At 39.7% G+C, this 17,411-nt stretch overlaps 1 protein-coding gene across 1 annotated transcript in view; it reads right to left on the bottom strand.

The window, feature by feature from the left end:
- LOC137280769 (inositol 1,4,5-trisphosphate-gated calcium channel ITPR2-like) overlaps nt 1-17,411 on the bottom strand; it is a 131,254-nt gene that overhangs the window by 21,304 nt on the left and 92,539 nt on the right. Inside the window, exons 44-59 of the mRNA XM_067811983.1 lie at nt 16,927-17,040; nt 15,602-15,631; nt 12,673-12,751; nt 11,973-12,176; nt 11,667-11,738; nt 10,723-10,852; nt 9,332-9,470; nt 8,706-8,858; nt 7,898-8,054; nt 7,322-7,419; nt 6,492-6,591; nt 5,728-5,802; nt 3,354-3,590; nt 1,743-2,036; nt 1,241-1,342; nt 818-913 (exon numbers count right to left, since the gene is read on the bottom strand). Of these exons, the coding sequence (XP_067668084.1) occupies nt 818-913; nt 1,241-1,342; nt 1,743-2,036; nt 3,354-3,590; nt 5,728-5,802; nt 6,492-6,591; nt 7,322-7,419; nt 7,898-8,054; nt 8,706-8,858; nt 9,332-9,470; nt 10,723-10,852; nt 11,667-11,738; nt 11,973-12,176; nt 12,673-12,751; nt 15,602-15,631; nt 16,927-17,040 (2,080 nt within the window). The remainder of the gene's footprint in view (nt 1-817; nt 914-1,240; nt 1,343-1,742; nt 2,037-3,353; nt 3,591-5,727; nt 5,803-6,491; nt 6,592-7,321; nt 7,420-7,897; nt 8,055-8,705; nt 8,859-9,331; nt 9,471-10,722; nt 10,853-11,666; nt 11,739-11,972; nt 12,177-12,672; nt 12,752-15,601; nt 15,632-16,926; nt 17,041-17,411) is intronic.

Below are 17,411 nucleotides of genomic sequence, written 5' to 3' on the forward strand. Positions count from 1 at the left end.
CAACAATATTCAACCTAGGTGACGTCAATCTGTAAATAATGTAGTCTGAACCAGAACATCCAGTGATTAACATCAAGAGCATGCATCTACTTACATGGTGCAAGTCTGATCATCAAATCCTGATAGTCGGCTTTTTAGACAAGAATGTCTTTTTAAAGACCTATTCTAATTCAGGTCTTCCCGGATCTTAGAACCTGACAGTCATTGCTACGTTACTGTTGTTAAATAGAAATTTGTAATGTCTAGATACATGTAATGTGCAGGCTCATTAACTGACTGACTAGAGTACAGTTATTGTTAAAAGACACCCATAGTGACGCACTACAGATGACACTACAGATAACACTAAAACACTAAAAGCATGAAACTACCAGTAAACTAAACTGCACGTGTACACTGAAGTCGAGGTGCACAAAGTTTATCCACCTAACATTTTACGGAATGATCCTCTGTTTGAATTAATGGTTGCTGCTGTGGAAGATATATTTTCAAACATTGTCCACACTGGATTTTTAATGATATACTGAGGAAAAAAAAATAAGGGTTCACATGAAAGCACAAGTGTTCCTCTATGCTTTTTCCTGAGGTTTTCTATTTGATACACACCTTGTGAAGAAACCTTGGAAAAAAACAGAAGCACTTGTGCTTTAATGTGACCCCTTATTTTTTCCCTACGGTATATATCAATTTAAGGATAATAGGTGGAACAGATGCCAACCCCAATTGTTCAGAATTCAGGAAAATATGTACAATATATTTATGATAAGACCATATTGCAAGAGGCTAACTATCCTCTACACAAAACCATGTGACTTACACTTGCGAGAATATCCTCCTCATCGTCTTTCTCTGGTGGGTTTTCCTCGGTCAGAGATTTAATCAGAGTTGCGATTGACTTCTTCAAGGTGTACACCTGGACAGGGAAATAGAAATGGTACACATTATACAAATCTGGATTTGAACCCACTGATGGCAGATCTAAAGGGAGGCAACTCAGTGCAATACAACATTTGGTATGAGCATATGTGTGGTGTTTATGCTTGATAGTCTAGACCAATGGTAGTTTCATCATGCTAGTCCATGGAAATACCATGTTTCAGTTTAACATTATATCTAATTCAAACCACATGAGGTGATTACCTGAGAAAACTTGCCACTGCCACTCGGTTCGGCGAGATCTGTTCATTATGTGATGGAGGTATAATGAGAAAAATGTTAAGAGCTGTCAGGAAAGTATTACCTGTTCCAGTGGGCAGTTCTTGTACACCCCTACTCTGAGTATATGGTTGATGTACTCGCAGATCTTGTTGTCAAACACTATAGACTGGTTCTGGAAGTTACCCTGGAAACGTATCACAAGGTAAGTTACCATAGCAACACACAAATACTGAGACTAAGCAACAAAAATGATTAGTTACCCTGAACACAAATATGTTATATTTTGGGTACAGAATACATGGTTTACTTTTTTAAATTTTAAGATGAAAGAGGTCTTCACTTAAGTAATTTTGTCAAAAACATATTCCTCTTTTCTTCAACAAACATTTAAGTTTTCAAAAAATGTAGACCAGGTAATATATATGGTGGAGTACAAATTTTGCAATTTTGTTAAAGTTTCCAAATATTGCCTTCTAAATTTCACACATGTGGAGTTTCTGACTCCTTGAAAGAGTCTAGATTAATAGTTGTTTCATAGTGCTAGCCCACTGAGGGTGTGGGTTTTACACTGACCACTGACTCACCGATGTGTATTCCACAAGCGTGTCAAACAACTGCACTAAAAGTGGTGCTGTCTTGTCTGAAATACTTGAATATAGTATATTGAGAAACCTTGTTGTCTCAGCAACTAGATTCACAGACTTGATATTGTCCGGTTGTTCCCTGAGGTAGTTCTGAAGGCCCTTGTGTTGATTGTCACACATGAGTCCGAGCACACGTAGCACAAGTTCTATAAAACCATCATCCTTGAAATCCAGCTCATCTGACATTGAGATGGCAGCATTTGTCAATGCTGTAAGTTCCTCTTCATCCATGTCCTGTGAAGAATGGATGCAGGAATGAATGGCCATCAGAACAAATACACGAACAAAGGAATGACGGACCGAATGAATGAATTGGGTGTGAACTGCTGTTCTGAACAAATATGAGACAATTTGTTTTCAAACCTGACTTAAAGGCAAGATGTTGGTGTTGACACTTAACTTTAAGTCTAGTTTGAAAACACAAGCAGTGTTGTATATCTTCAAACATACAGTTTATTTGGGCATGGGGTTATCAAGACTCATATTTGAATTGTCTCGGGTGGAGATCAGCTTGAAAACACTAGCAGTGTTGTATATCTTCAAACATACAATTTGTTTGGACATGGGGTCATCAAGACTCGTATCTGAATTCCTCAGGTGGAGATCAGTTTGAAAACACAAGCAGTGTTGTATATCTTCAAACATCCAATTTGTTTGGACATGGGGTTATCAAGAGTCATATTTGAATTGCCTCAGGTGGAGATCAGTTTGAAAACACAAGCAGTGTTGTATATTATCTAACATATAATTTGTTTGGGCACTGGGCTATCAAGAGTCATATTTGAATTGCCTCAGGTGGAAATCAGTTTGAAAACACAAGCAGTGTTGTATATCATCTAACATATAATTTGTTTGGGCATGGGGTTATCAAGACTCATATTTGAATTGCCTCAGGTGGAGATCAGTTTGAAAACACAAGCAGTGTTGTATATCTTCAAACATCCAATTTGTTTGGGCATGGGTTTATCAAGACTCATATTTGAATTGCCTCAGGTGGAGATCAGTTTGAAAACACAAGCAGTGTTGTATATCTTCAAACATCCAATTTGTTTGGGCATGGGGTTATCAAGACTCATATTTGAATTGCCTCAGGTGGAGATCAGTTTGAAAACACAAGCAGTGTTGTATATCTTCAAACATACAATTTGTTTGGATTGCCTCAAGCGGAGATCAGTTTGCATATGGTACTAACATCTGCTCTGGTGCATGGTGTCTATGGCTACATCAAGCTCTGACCAGGGCATACCAAAGATATCAGGATGAACCATAATATAACATTTAAGAAGAGTAGGTGATTTTCCATTCTGTAAGCATACCACTTGCCAATGCCAATTCATATGATAAAAAATAATATATATCTACAAAGATGAAACATTTCCAACGGAAGGGAACAAAATTTTAACATTTCTCTTAGTTTCCCTTCATCATCTGTTTCCTCCTTGGCTTCATCATCTGCATTTTATCAATCTTGTAAATCCAGTATCCCCTACTTTTTATTTATGGTATATCATGCTGCCTCAGTGTTACTTGGTGCAGTACAACAGAACTAACCTCTATTTTGATGTCCACCTCATCAAGTGGCGCCACTTCTGACTTCTTCTTGGACTTGACCTTGCTGACTTCCATCTTGGTTGGTGGTGGACCACTTACCCCATTCATCATGCTACCATTGACAGCGACCTTGGGGGGTCCCAGACCCTGGGGGATCATCAGGGTGTTTCCCCCCTTCCCCCCACTCATACGACTTGCTCGACTGATTGGCCGCTTCATAGAGCCACGAGACCCCATCTGTAGCAATAACAGTCACTTTATACAACAGACATCTATTTACGCAAGAGGCAATGGCTGGTTATACATACCACTAAGGCAGCTAGAACAAGCAGACAACAAGGATTCTCTGTTCATCCAGATTCTCCAAAGGCAGAAGAGTAGGAACACTAGCATTCTCTGTTCCCCTCTAATCCCCATGGGAGGACCAGAAGGAACACTAGCATTCTCTATTCACCTCTAATCCCCATGGGAGGACCAGAAGGAACACTAGCATTCTCTATTCCCCTCTAATTCCAGTGAGAGGACCAGAAGGAATACTAGCATTCTCTGTTCCCCTCTAATTCCCGTGGGAGGACCAGAAGGAACACTAGCATTCTCTGTTCCCCTCTAATTCCAGTGAGAGGACCAGAAGGAACACTAGCATTCTCTGTTCCCCTATAATTCCTGTAGGAGGACCAGAAGGAACACTAGCATTCTCTATTCCCCTCTAACCCATGGGGAGGCCAAAAGGAACACTAACATTCTCTATTTCCTTCTAATCACCAATTGAAGATCAAAAGGAACTCTAGCATTCTCTGTTCCCCTATAATCCCCATGGGAAGACCAAAAGGAACACTAGCATTCTCTATTCCCCTCTAACCCATGGGGAGACCAAAAGGAACACTAACATTCTCTATTCCCTTCTAATCACCAAATGAAGACCAAAAGGAACTCTAGCATTCTCTAGTCCCCTCTAATCCCCATGGGGAGACTAAAAGGAACACTAGCATTCTCTATTCCCCATGGGAAGACCAGAAGGAACACTAGAATTCTCTATTCCCTTCTAATCCCCGTGGGAGGACCAGAAGGAACACTAGCATTCTCTATTCCCCTCTAACCCATGGGGAGACCAAAAGGAACACTAGCATTCTCTATTCCCTTCTAATCACCAAATGAAGACCAAAAGGAACTCTAGCATTCTCTAGTCCCCTCTAATCCCCATGGGGAGACCAAAAGGAACACTAGCATTCTCTATTCCCCTATAATCCCCATGGGAAGACCAGAAGGAACACTAGCATTCTCTATTCCCCTCTAACCCATGGGGAGACCAAAAGGAACACTAACATTCTCTATTCCCTTCTAATCACCAAGTGAAAACCAAAAGGAACATTAGCATTCTCTATTCCCCTCTAATCCCCATGGGAAGACCAGAAGGAGAACAGGACTCATTTCTTCCCATCAAATCCCCAGTGGAAAACTAGGAAGAGAACCGAAATCCTGTCTTCCCCTCAAACGCCCATGGGAAGACCAGAAGAAGAACAGGAGTCGTCTATTCCACTCAAATCCCCACTATGTGACAATATTAAACATTCATGTATAAGACAAACTCTGCAAGCAAATCTAAAGTCATTTGTATAATGTTTCTCAACATACAATTGTTAACACAGAAAAGATAAAATATAATAACATATGTATATCAGGAACAGTGATATATCTCCACACTGATGTAGAAGCTAGCAAAGTCTTGAATTGTCTCTAAGTTGACAAATTACAAGTGCAGGGGTTCAACTTTTTAAAAAGCCACTTGCCAGTGGAAAGCAAGAAAGTGTTTGTAACTTGTCTTGACTAATTTTCCACTTGCTCTGTTTTTTTTGACATAATCATAGCGCATATTGATGTAATTATGAAAGAATAAATCAAAACGGTATTTGAAGTTAATGTTTACTGGACTATTTATCGTGAAGAGATAAATAGCAAAGAAAGATAATCCTACTCTATTATCATTGTGTAAATTACTTCATTTCATTCTTGAATCATGTCATGTTTCAATAGCTACACTTTCAGCAGTTATGAAATGAAATCTAATTTTTCTTGCACCTTGAAACCGTAGCAGAAATTATGTAGTAATAATTTACCAATATCTGCTTGTGTAAAAATGAAAACTGACTTGTCCCAGGTGTCAGACCATGGGAATTTTTAACTCCTTCAGTGACTGATGATATGAGCAATGTCATATGTGATCAGGTTACAGTGAAATCATCCAGGTTTCCAATGCATTACAGTATTAAAGGTTTAAGTATTGTAAGGATCACAATTAAAAACATGATAATGTTTTTCATGAGAAATGACCTTAGAGACAACCCAGGGAGAAATGTAAGAAGAAAAGTTAAAGTACCGGATTTCGAAGGTTGACCATGGAATTTTTGGCAAGAGATAGCATAGATCCAAGCTGGTTGGCCATCATCAGGTCCTACAAAACATACAGTAAGCAAAGATTGTGCACACAATCACATGAAGATATAAAAAGACTAGGACATACAGAACACACACGAGTAAGCCAATTGGACACAGAACACAGATACATTGGCTGCAGACATACAGAACAAATATCAGGATAGTAAAATGTAAATGTGTAAATATAACAAATCTTTTCTGAAATCAAACAGCATCTTTTAAAACACATTATGAAGACAATTGTTAATGGCATTGTATAATGATTGGGTCCTTTCACGCCTTGGTTGTTTTTTGACATTGCACTCAGCAATATTCCAGCTATATGATGGCAGTCTGTAAACATTCACATCTGGACCAGATAATCAGTGATCAACAGCATGAACATCGATCTACATGACAGGGATGCAATGACATGTGTCAACCAAATCAGCGAGTCCAATCCCATCAGTCGCCTTTCATGACAAGCATGGGTTACTGAATACTTATTCTAACCCTGATTTTCTTGGGTTAAATTGCCTCATGTGGATGGTATTTAGATGACACTTTAACCATTAGTCTACTACACCACCCCAGGGAGGAAAGAGTTAAGTGATGGTGCATACAAACCAGGTTCCAGGTGTCTGGTCCATCCAAGGGACACAACTCCCTGAATCGCAGCACCCAAGCCACCATCTCCTCTAATTGACAACCAGATTTAGTACTTACCATGCCCTTCATATTGCCGGCCTTCATTGCCTTCTGGAGGGCCTTGGTTTGGGCCACCATCTCCTCAACCTTAGCTGTGTGCATCGCATGGAGCAGACGTCTGAAACAACAAGAAGCATTCAGAAAAACAGAGGTTTAACTGCATATTCTTATAATGAGTTGAAGTATAATGGGGAGATGAGGGTCCTGGCTGCATGCTTGCTATATACTGCTTCTTGATGACTTTTATGGATGAGATCTGCTGCTGTTAATGCTATACCCCCACAATAACAGACTTGAAAATACATGCCTGCCTGGGACAGGTTATATTCAACACAGACTGACAGATTCTTTAAAGGCACTTGGTGACGATCAGGTTGAAATTTACACAAAGTTTTGAAGATATTTTAGGCAGGTAATTTTTGGTTAAGGCTGGCAAGTTTTACATGTGTGGTCTGGCTGAAAGTTTGGGGAATTTCATTCCCTGACAATGACCATTGTATTGATGCCAGGCTGGGCCATCTGTTCATCCCATAACTATGACAAGGCCAAGGGAACAAATCACTGACTTTTCTCTCCCTAGGCACTCTATCACTACACCACTGCTGGGACCATGTCTACTTGTGAGATCTGGTGGGTGCTCGGCTGCCATTCCAGATGGACTTACAAATGGCAGAGGATGCACAGTTCAAATGGCACAGTTCATGCCTCAAGCTCATCTTTGTTTTGGTTGATGTTATTTTTGTCAAAAGGTTTTGTTTTAAATAAATTTTTGAATGCAGTCAAATGTTCTCAATAATTGTAGTTACATTCCACTTGTACTCTTTATATGAATGGAGATATGAACTTACTTTTCCCGAGTTGCAATGCTGGATAGCTGCATGCGGTTCTTGATGGCAAAAAAGAATGTTTCCTCTCGAGTGCCAGTGAAGTAAGCTATCAAGCTCATCTGAAACAAAACACATAAACCTCACAAAAACATGAACCTCACAAAACTGTCTCTGTCTAGATATTCCTTGTTTAGAGCATTTCAAGTGCACCAAGTTGCTGAGGTTTTGTGCAGAGCTGTGTCCCTTTATCAGTTGTTGTGTTCTTTTTTTTTTAAATCTGTACGAACAAACATCAATCTGGAATATCAATACATTTTCAAAGATAACAACTTCCTTTTATTCTTTACACAATATTTCAGAGATGAATTTTCAGCTTCTGAAGGCCTTTCAAGAATGGAATTAGTCTGCAAACTATGACTTCATCCTGCATCAAGCAAGGATAGAGTCTGGTTTTAAACAGTATGACAATCAAATACGTAAACTTGATTTATGAGGACTCTAGACCTCCAACAAAGCATCCATACCACTTAGACACAGGGCATAGCTGCAGGTCCACCAATGAGACCCTGGATCAGAAGTCCTGTATCGTCTGCTCACCTGAACTGCTTGGTTTCCCCCGAATAGTAGCGCCGCCAGGAAGGCTAGTAACTCTCGTATGATGTTGTCTTGGGGTCGAGACAGATGGTTCAGTGTGCTCTCTATCACATTGTAGGAGTTAAGGGCAAACTGGACCGACTCAATCACCTTCAGCTGCCTGTACAACAGAAGCAGAACGCTACCATATATATTTCCTGATACACCATTATGCCATGGAAGCACATACATGTCTTAACCTACTGCAGATGTCAGTGTATGAAAAATGAAAGACCTCTGGACTGGCAACTTCAAAATGTTACCAATCCAAAATGTAATCTAAACAGACAAGACACCAAGATTTAGTGAATGTAATACAGCATGTAAATGTTTTTACCAGACCATCGGGCTGGCTTGCTGTAAATTTTGACTGTCCATCAGAAATCTAGCCCTGTTGTGTGGTTGGATGGGTCTTGTTTCATACACTGCAGATGTGGATTTCAAGGCGAGATTGGATCAGAGTCACATTCTGAGAGTATTTCTTACAAGAATGATAGAAGCCTCATCAATATTTTCTAATGCACAGCATATTTGCAAATCACTTAACCGCTGAGCCACATACAGACAGGGATTTCAAGGCCAGACTGAGCTCCTGACACTCTAGATGTGTATTAAGTTGTCTGAGCGAAATTCCCTACAGGTTTCTCCTGTTACAAGTAGTTACACTTTAAATTATTCCCATCCAATCACGATTTTTAAGATTTTACATTGGTTTTATGGTTTGACATTCTGGCAGGAGAAATAAGTTGATGTCGGAGTTATCTATCCTTACCTTTTATTGCTCTTGGTGTTGAGCTCCCAGTCGAGGGGAAGCTTGATGATCTCATTGTGGATAAGGCCACGCAGAAGCTGCAGGCACTTCTCATCCAGCTCTGTCTGCTCTATCTTCTCCTTCTCGCTCAGGTTGTTCAACGTTGCCGAGATACTGTAAATAAAACACCTGTAGATGAACTAACCTGACTCTACAGAATGAGGCTGTTTGTCAACTGCATAGAGTTGAGTTGGGTTATACACAGCTTTTACAATACTCTAGCAATATAAATGTAGGGAACACCAGAAATGGTGTAAACACATTGTACCTAAGTAGGGAATCAAGTTTGGCTTTCAGCATCATAAGTTAACACTTAAACCACAAGGCTGTGTTCTGTGTATGTCCATTGCATAAAGTGATGTTGCTGTCAGCATCATTCTAGTGTCACAATTCACAGATGAGTGTACTGCCTTCTTCTCAGTAGAAATGATCTCATATCTCATGCCAGTTGTGATCCCTACATCTAACAAGTACTAAAACACTTCAAGACAATGTAAGACTGGCATCCCTTCATATCAACAGAACCTGCTGACCAAAGATTACTTTCAGATTCGTCACATGATGTTTTACATTTATTGGCTACTTACAACAGCTGTTTGACTAGTTTTTCTGCCATTCTGTACTTGGCCTCAGGGGTCCTTGCATGGGGGTCAATGAAACAGCGCAGGTGCTCCTGGAACTCTATCCCCAGTGGGAGCTCCTCATCTCCTCCAATCTCAGAGTACTCTGGAGTGGATGTAGTATGTTGTAGCAGACAGTGGTATCAAATGACTGAGGTGTTGTAAACTGCTGAGTGAGATAGCAAGTGATAGAAAACAGTGTGTGATACTGACAGTTATCACCCTTGTAAACATAAAGAAGACAGTGAGTGATATTGACAGTTATCACCCTTGTAAACATAAAGAAGACAGTGAGTGATATTGACAGTTATCACCCTTGTAAACATAAAGAAGACAGTGAGTGATATTGACAGTTATCACCCTTGTAAACATTAAGATGACAGCGAGTGGTATTTAGAGTTATCACCTCTGTAAACATAAAGATGGCAGACTTGATACTTCAGAACATTTGGGATGGGATAGTTTCCAGGAGGGTGACTATATTAATGTAGGGATGACAACAGAGCAATTTCAGCCACTTCACGACCTCATTGTGTGTTGTCTACTGACCATATGTTGATCCTAGGGCTGTGAACACCTCTAGCCTGCTTCTTACACTGCTATGGATTCAAGAATTGGCCCACATGTACTGCTGCTGTCAATTATTTGGCCCACATGTACTGCTGCTGTCAATTATTTGGCCCACATGTACTGCTGCTGTCAATTATTTGGCCCACATGTACTGCTGCTGTCAATTATTTGGCCCACATGTACTGCTGCTGTCAATTATTTGGCCCACATGTACTGCTGCTGTCAATTATTTGGCCCACATGTACTGCTGCTGTCAATTATTTGGCCCACATGTACTGCTGCTGTCAAATATTTGGCCCACATGTACTGCTGCTGTCAATTATTTGGCCCATATGTACTGCTGCTGTCAATTATTTGGCCCACATGTACTGCTGCTGTCAAATATTTGACCTCACTAAACTGCCTTGTTTGGTTGCAAACCTAAATCTTTCCATACAAGTTGATGACCATTCCTTGATCTGTAGGCAGTATGTTGATCCATCTTTTATAATTTTTCATCGATCTATCTGCACTTGTATCTTTCTTTCCTTCCATACTTTCATCTTTTGACTTCTTCCAACACCTACCTTCTCTGTTGGGAAAGCCAATCTGTGTCCATTCATCCACACCTTCAACACCTACCTTCTCTGTTGGGAAAGCCAATCTGTGTCCATTCATCCACACCTTGAACACCTACCTTCTCTACTGGGAAAGCCAATCTGTGTCCATTCATCCACACCTTCCAACACCTACCTTCTCTACTGGGAAAGCCAATCTGTGTCCATTCATCCACACCTTCCAACACCTACCTTCTCTACTGGGAAAGCCAATCTGTGTCTGGACATCATTAACTCCTCCGTAGGCCAGATGCATGTTGACGGCAAACACGTTCAGCTTTGTGTTGATATCCTCCTCTCCATCAAAGTAGTCCTCGTACCTCTGCACATACAGCACAGTTTGGTCACAAGCACTCAGGAAATAACACAAGAAAATGTTGGATATTCTCACTCCAGTAGCTGGACTGTACCTATTTCACAGTGTCCAAACCCTTTCTTAAGGATCTGGCTTTCACTTCAAATTTAACTATCCACAAGACAGTTGCTCAAGGATGTACATGTCTATGTTTGTCAGGTCCATGTGCAATACTCCAGCACTGTTCTTGTCAGTGATTTGTGTTAAGGGAGCCAAATATGGGCAGAAGGACCATACATATACAGCATATAGTAATGCATGTTCCTGACAAAGCACAGGCCTCATCATGCACTACTGGTGAGGTGGGATGGCAATAAAGATACAATGTTTCACCACACACCTAATGCATTTCTCCCAATAATACTACCTATTATCCCATGGGGAAGCTACCATATATATTATAAAAAATATTACATGTTCAGATTACAATATTATATCAAAACGTTTCAACGAATTAATGCAATGTTCCATTACATTGATCCTTGTGCCTTCTAAGCTCCCAGTAAAAAAATATAGGACAAAATATTGTCGAAAATGTATGCCATTGTTCTTTAAAACACTATCTTCGAGATTATTGCCGTAATAAACCCACAAGCATGTGTGCGATGCTTCACATACTATTCTGGACTCATGTTCCAGCAGTATCATGGTGGGGGACAACAGAAGTGAGGAACTGAACATGTGTTTTTGGTGTGACAACTGAGTGCTTTAACCACTAAGCTACCCACCACCTGGTCTGTTACTGAGGTTCATCCTGAGACGGTTACTTCCGACATCTTACCTTCCTGGCTTCACTGCGGACATCCTGAGATCCCAAGCCACCTCCGTACTTCTCATGAAACTCTTCCATTTTCTAAGTTCAAATATACATCTGTTTACTAGTCAATTCAACATTTGAACAACTTATGCAATGGCAAATAAGCAAATTTTGACAATCTTTGAAACGGTTTTAACCAGGAAAGATTTGGTACGTATAATGCATAATGTTTTGTACATAAGTTTAGAAAAAAGGCTTCAGAATGTCAACATTTGAAAGGACCTGTTTTCAGCGAATGAGTATATTTGTTAAATGCATCATGTTGCTCACATTGACCGAGATGGCGCCGGATGCTGTGATGATGGATGTCATGGCATTGATGAGAAGTTTCATTTGTCTTTGAATACTGATGTGTGGCGCCACAGCATCCAAGAACGCCTCCAAGGACTTGGTCAGCGTCGACAGCCTCTCTGGCTCCTTGGCCTCCTCTGGAAATGGGCAGGTGTCAGGTTGGAAGTAGCTTCGGCAGAACACCTGTAACAGAGTGTATCTTTAATATAGACAGGTGTGAGATTGGAAGTAGCTTCGGCAGAACACCTGCAACAGAGGGTATCTTTAATATAGACAGGTGTCAGGTTGGAAGTAGCTTCGGCAGAACACCTGTAACAGAGGGTATCTTTAAATAGACAGGTGTTGGGCTGGAAGTACAGGTGAACACCTGTAATAGATCTTGTCTTTAAAATAGACAGGTGTCAGGCTGAATATAGCTCCAGATGTAGCAGAGGTTGTCCTTATCAATGGAAATTCATATTTCAGAAGAGTTAAAGTGATTGATCAACAATCTTCGCAGCAACATCCATATATGTTTTTGATCATCATGAACATCAGAATCAACCATGTGGTGTTTGATGATGTACCTTTGGGAACAATAAAAATATTATGAAAAAATAGACACTGCCAAAAAAAAAAAAACATGTGGTGTTAATTTTGGATATCACTTACAGAACTGAACACAGGTAGAGTAGCTCACCTGCAGGAATGGCATGACAGCATCGAACAGATAGTGCAGACTTCCTCTCATCTCCTCAGCAGCAGACCGACTCCGTTCTCTGTTAAAACACAAACATGCATTCAAAAAACATTACATTTTAAAATACATGTGAAATAATACCACATAAATAATAAAAAATATGTTTTAAACATTAAAGTCAATTTATGAATTTGAGAACCACGTAGACAGAAAACAAATATTAATCCAAATAAGAAATACATTAATAACAATGAAAATTAAGAGAACGGAAAAGCCTTTTTAAAAATTTTCCAACGATGTATAGATTTAATGAATTAAAGAATTAACTTAAAAGAGAATTTTAGTAATAGCAATGAAAGCTGATGGTTAATTCTTTGACTTTTTTGTGTGATAAATATGAACGGGTTAATGATACTGATGTTATTCAAGAAGTTATCAACAAAAAAGACAAAACTTCAAGTAGGATTAGTACGGTAACTGCCATTAATACATCAACAGTGTTAATAGGTTAGAGTAAAGATAGATGAAGCATAAAGCAATTGACAAAATATTTCTATAGGTAGGGTCATGAATATTTAACTAGATTTCCAATTTTAGTTAAATAACTGATTACAGGACAAATGACGACTGATATCATTTCAGCCCTGTCTGTACATCAGTTTAAAGCATTTGTCAAAATATGTCACAATTATATTCTTGTCAGTACTTAACTGGTATTATATACACTGTCATAGACTGCATACACGCTACAGACAACTCATGCTAGGGTCAGCTTAGAATCACTTGTCTCATGACAAACAAGTGGTTGATGTTATGAGCAACATCTCAACACCACTTGGGGTATTATGACATATATCAAGCAAGTTAAATGATACCTACAGTTTTGGGTACTTATTCCACCCTCTAAAGGCCTCAGTCAACTGGAGAAGCCATCCATATCTACCCTTGACCTCCCTGACAAGACCTCACAACATTGCCTCAACTGGAGCAGCAATCCATATCTACCATCTATCCAAGACCACCCTAACAGGGCCTCACAGAGTGAGTTGTCATGCAGTGCTTGCATCACAGCAAGTGATCTGTTTACTATTAGTTAGGCCAGATTAGCAGTGCAAATTATCATTCTTCTCGAATCATTTTTCCCATTTTTTCTCTAAAAGATTTTGGTGGCAACAGCATTAGGCTAGATAATCTTTTCCATGAAAAGCGGTCCAAAGGTTAGAATAGGAAAACGAAGAAAATTTTTTTACCTCTGAACGCTACAGCCATGTATTGTTACAGTCATTCACAAACTAACAGCACCTTTGATTTGTAAAATTTGACTTATAGTTGCATATGCTGTACAAGCAATACATTGTCAGTATAATCAAGGTTATTTACTAAAAATGAATACCAGTGTATTTATTAGGAGTTAACTGGTGATTAAATGGTGCTTAAACCCTCAAAAGTGAAGTATTATAAGTACATCTGACAACTGCAGGGAATAGTGCATTAAGTTCTGTGAGTGTTATAGCCGGTTGTGGGTATGATTGTATGCAAGGGAAGACCATGTCAGCAGCTGCAAGTGGGCTCAATTCAAATTCAGTGAGCCCATTCTAAGTCTGATCTAAACTTAGTCATCTTTTAAAACACAAACAGGGATTGACTTGTTGATTAACAATTGGTTAGGCTGTCACACATATCATACAAAACATGGTTATTCAATGTTACCGTTCGTTCAAATCGTCTACAACCCCTTCACCTCCACTCCCAGCACTGAATCAGAGAAAGTCCACACATGGAAGTCGCAGATTTGAAGCAGAGGAAGAAACATGGGGATGCAGCTTGACATGAAACAGCCTGAACAGTGTCTGTCTGTATGCAGATTTCACCAGCCCTCAGACTACTTACATCAGACACTCTGAGTCAGTTTCGTTTTCTGCCACCTTTAGCAATATTCAAGCAATATCAAGACAGGGGACACCAAAAATGAGCTTCACACATTGTACCCATGTGGGGAATTGAACCCAGGCCTTCCGCATGATGAGCAAACACTTTAACTGCTAGACTACCCTGATTCTCTTAAAAGACTGAACTAGAATCAAGCTGCATCCCTTGAACAGCAAACAAAAATGTCTATACTACTCAATAATTCAATGAAATTGCCACGTTCCCCTGAGTTAGACATAAATGAATGAGAACAGTCATAGCCTAATGTCAATAATAAAAGCTTCGGGGAATCCTGGATTAAAATTAGAAAAGAAACCCTAAAAAACAAAGAAAATACGCTACAAAAAAGTTCTACATGGTGATTTTGGTATGGCATTTTGTGACAGTCTTAGCACGAAGTCATAGGGCCTGAAAACCTGAGGGCCTCTGATAGAATGCACAAGTTCTTCATATGACATTACTTCAAATTTGATCTTCGACAGGACATGTATTTTCTCGGGTTTCATTTCAAATCCACTTATTATTTTCATGGGATATTTAAATGAAGATGACATTTGCTACCCTATTAAGTGTAAGTTAGTTTTGGTCTCAGAGAACAAAAACGTCCGAAGGCACCACTTAAGGTTCTATTTGATATATCTGAGTTTTGTTGAAAAATATTGAATGTTTTTTTAGGTATGCTTCTGAAACAAAATGATTTCAGACAGATGGCCTGATGGATAATGTGTTAAATATATCATCCCCTGCATTACATGCTGGGTTGATAAAAAAAAAATATGTTTAATTACAAATCATGGAACACCATTTCAAAGATAAAGGGTAGTATTTTGAAAGCCTTGTTATTTTGGAAATGAATGAGGGTTGAGTGGGTTATGATGGTGGGTTATCTTGGATGGGTTATGTTGGATGGGTCAACTTCTGGATGGTGTTGGTACTCGAACACTATGTACTCGAACTAAAACTATCTAGCGTCCATTTCTATCCTCTAAACTCTTATTACCCTTTCGCTGTTTGAATTCTACCAGTTGTACTGTAATAAAAATCAAAAGAAAATAGAAACAAAACATAACATATGTGACGTGTTCATTAATTTAGATACTAAGAAAGAGCCATGTGCACGGAAAATGTGAACAACAATTCAATAAAATAACATGAATACACAATGCATTTTTGAAAGAGGTCAAACATTTTGTGGAAGCCTTGATTTTGAGAGGGTTACATTGCTGACTTTGTGATGCTAGTTTGGTGCCTCACCTCAAGAGTGTGGCTATAATCAAAGGTCTCTTAGTGTCAAGACATAATTTCCATTGACTAACATTAACTTAGTATTAACTATCTTAGTACTACGAGAACTTCGGAAACACATTATCCTCATTGTAACATCTGTTCCATTTAACCAGTTTCCAAAAGGCATATATCTATTTGTCATCAAATGAAAATGAAACATGCAACAGTACATTTCCCTGAATATTTGAAACTTAATGCAATCCAAAAATTAGTTATTTTCAGTTTTGGTATTGTTCTCCTAACTCGTCATGAAATGACAGTTTTGTTCATTCAAAGTAACAAAGCTTATGGTTATATTTTCCCCTTGTTTTACAGATTTTTGTCCTAAAAAAAAATTAAGGCAGGAGGAAATATTATTAGTCTGGCTTTTTGTTCAACAATGTAAGGAACTGACCCTTGTTGTCAGTTCCCAGATATTAGTTTTAAGATGATCCAAAATCCTTTCACAAAAGTTTCGCATTTGCTTGATGGTGCTAGAATTCACCCGCAAACAATGCATAGATTGTTGTGCATCCATGAAATTAACACCCTTGTCCCTTAACACAGCCTTCTTACTAAAGTTGCTTTTGACAATGGCAGCCAGATCTTCAAGAGGATCAGGTATACGTCCTTACATCAGTACTTCAAGGAAAGAAGAGTTCTGCAGGACAGATCTGTACCTCAATGCAAGGAGAGTTCTGCAGGACAGATCTGTATCTCAATGCAAGGAGAGTTCTGCAGGACAGATCTGTACCTCAAGGCAAGAAGAGTTCTGCAGGACAGATCTGTACCTCAATGCGAGGAGAGTTCTGCAGGACAGATCTGTACCTCAAGGTAAGCAGAGTTCCCAAGGACAGAGATACTGGGCTACAACTGCCAGGTTTTTATTGGGACCTCAAATTCCTAATCCAAATTGCATTTGTGTCATTAGTTCCAAACACTGGCATGATTCCACTTAAATCCTAACAGCTGAAGTATCTGTGAATCAATATAAAAACATTGTCGCTTTGTGGGATGCCATGAATGTTTGGCAGGTGTCAATGAGTTGCGGGGACATACCTCTTAGCTGGAGGACGTTTCAGTAGCTGCTTGACCAGGTCGGGGTTAGCAGTAGCATAGTCGGTGGCTTTCTTCAGAGTACCATTCAAACTGTCCAGGTATGCCCACAGATTCCTGAAGGTGGAGTAGGTGAGTGAGATGGGTTTGATGGGCAATTCAGTCACAAAAAAAAATAATCCTACAACACCCTGGTCCCACCCAGGTCCCATCCTTCAACACCCTTGCTAAAAGCTCTCACACCCAGACTTCATCATATAACACCTTTTTGCTCCTACCAAGCTCCTTCATACAACCTTGCCCAATCCTGGTCACACCCTGGTCACACCCTGGTCCAATCCTGACTCCATCCGGCAACACCCTGGCCCCACCTTGCTGTGCCCAGCCCCATCCTACAACACCTGCCACACCCATCTCTCCCCTGCCTACCCTGACCTGCCATCTGAGTCCCTCCCACAACCAGTAGAAGCTTGCCCTACCCTACCACA

The sequence above is a fragment of the Haliotis asinina genome, chromosome 4 (assembly GCF_037392515.1).
Source record: "Haliotis asinina isolate JCU_RB_2024 chromosome 4, JCU_Hal_asi_v2, whole genome shotgun sequence".
NCBI classification, from domain to species: Eukaryota; Metazoa; Mollusca; class Gastropoda; order Lepetellida; family Haliotidae; genus Haliotis; species Haliotis asinina.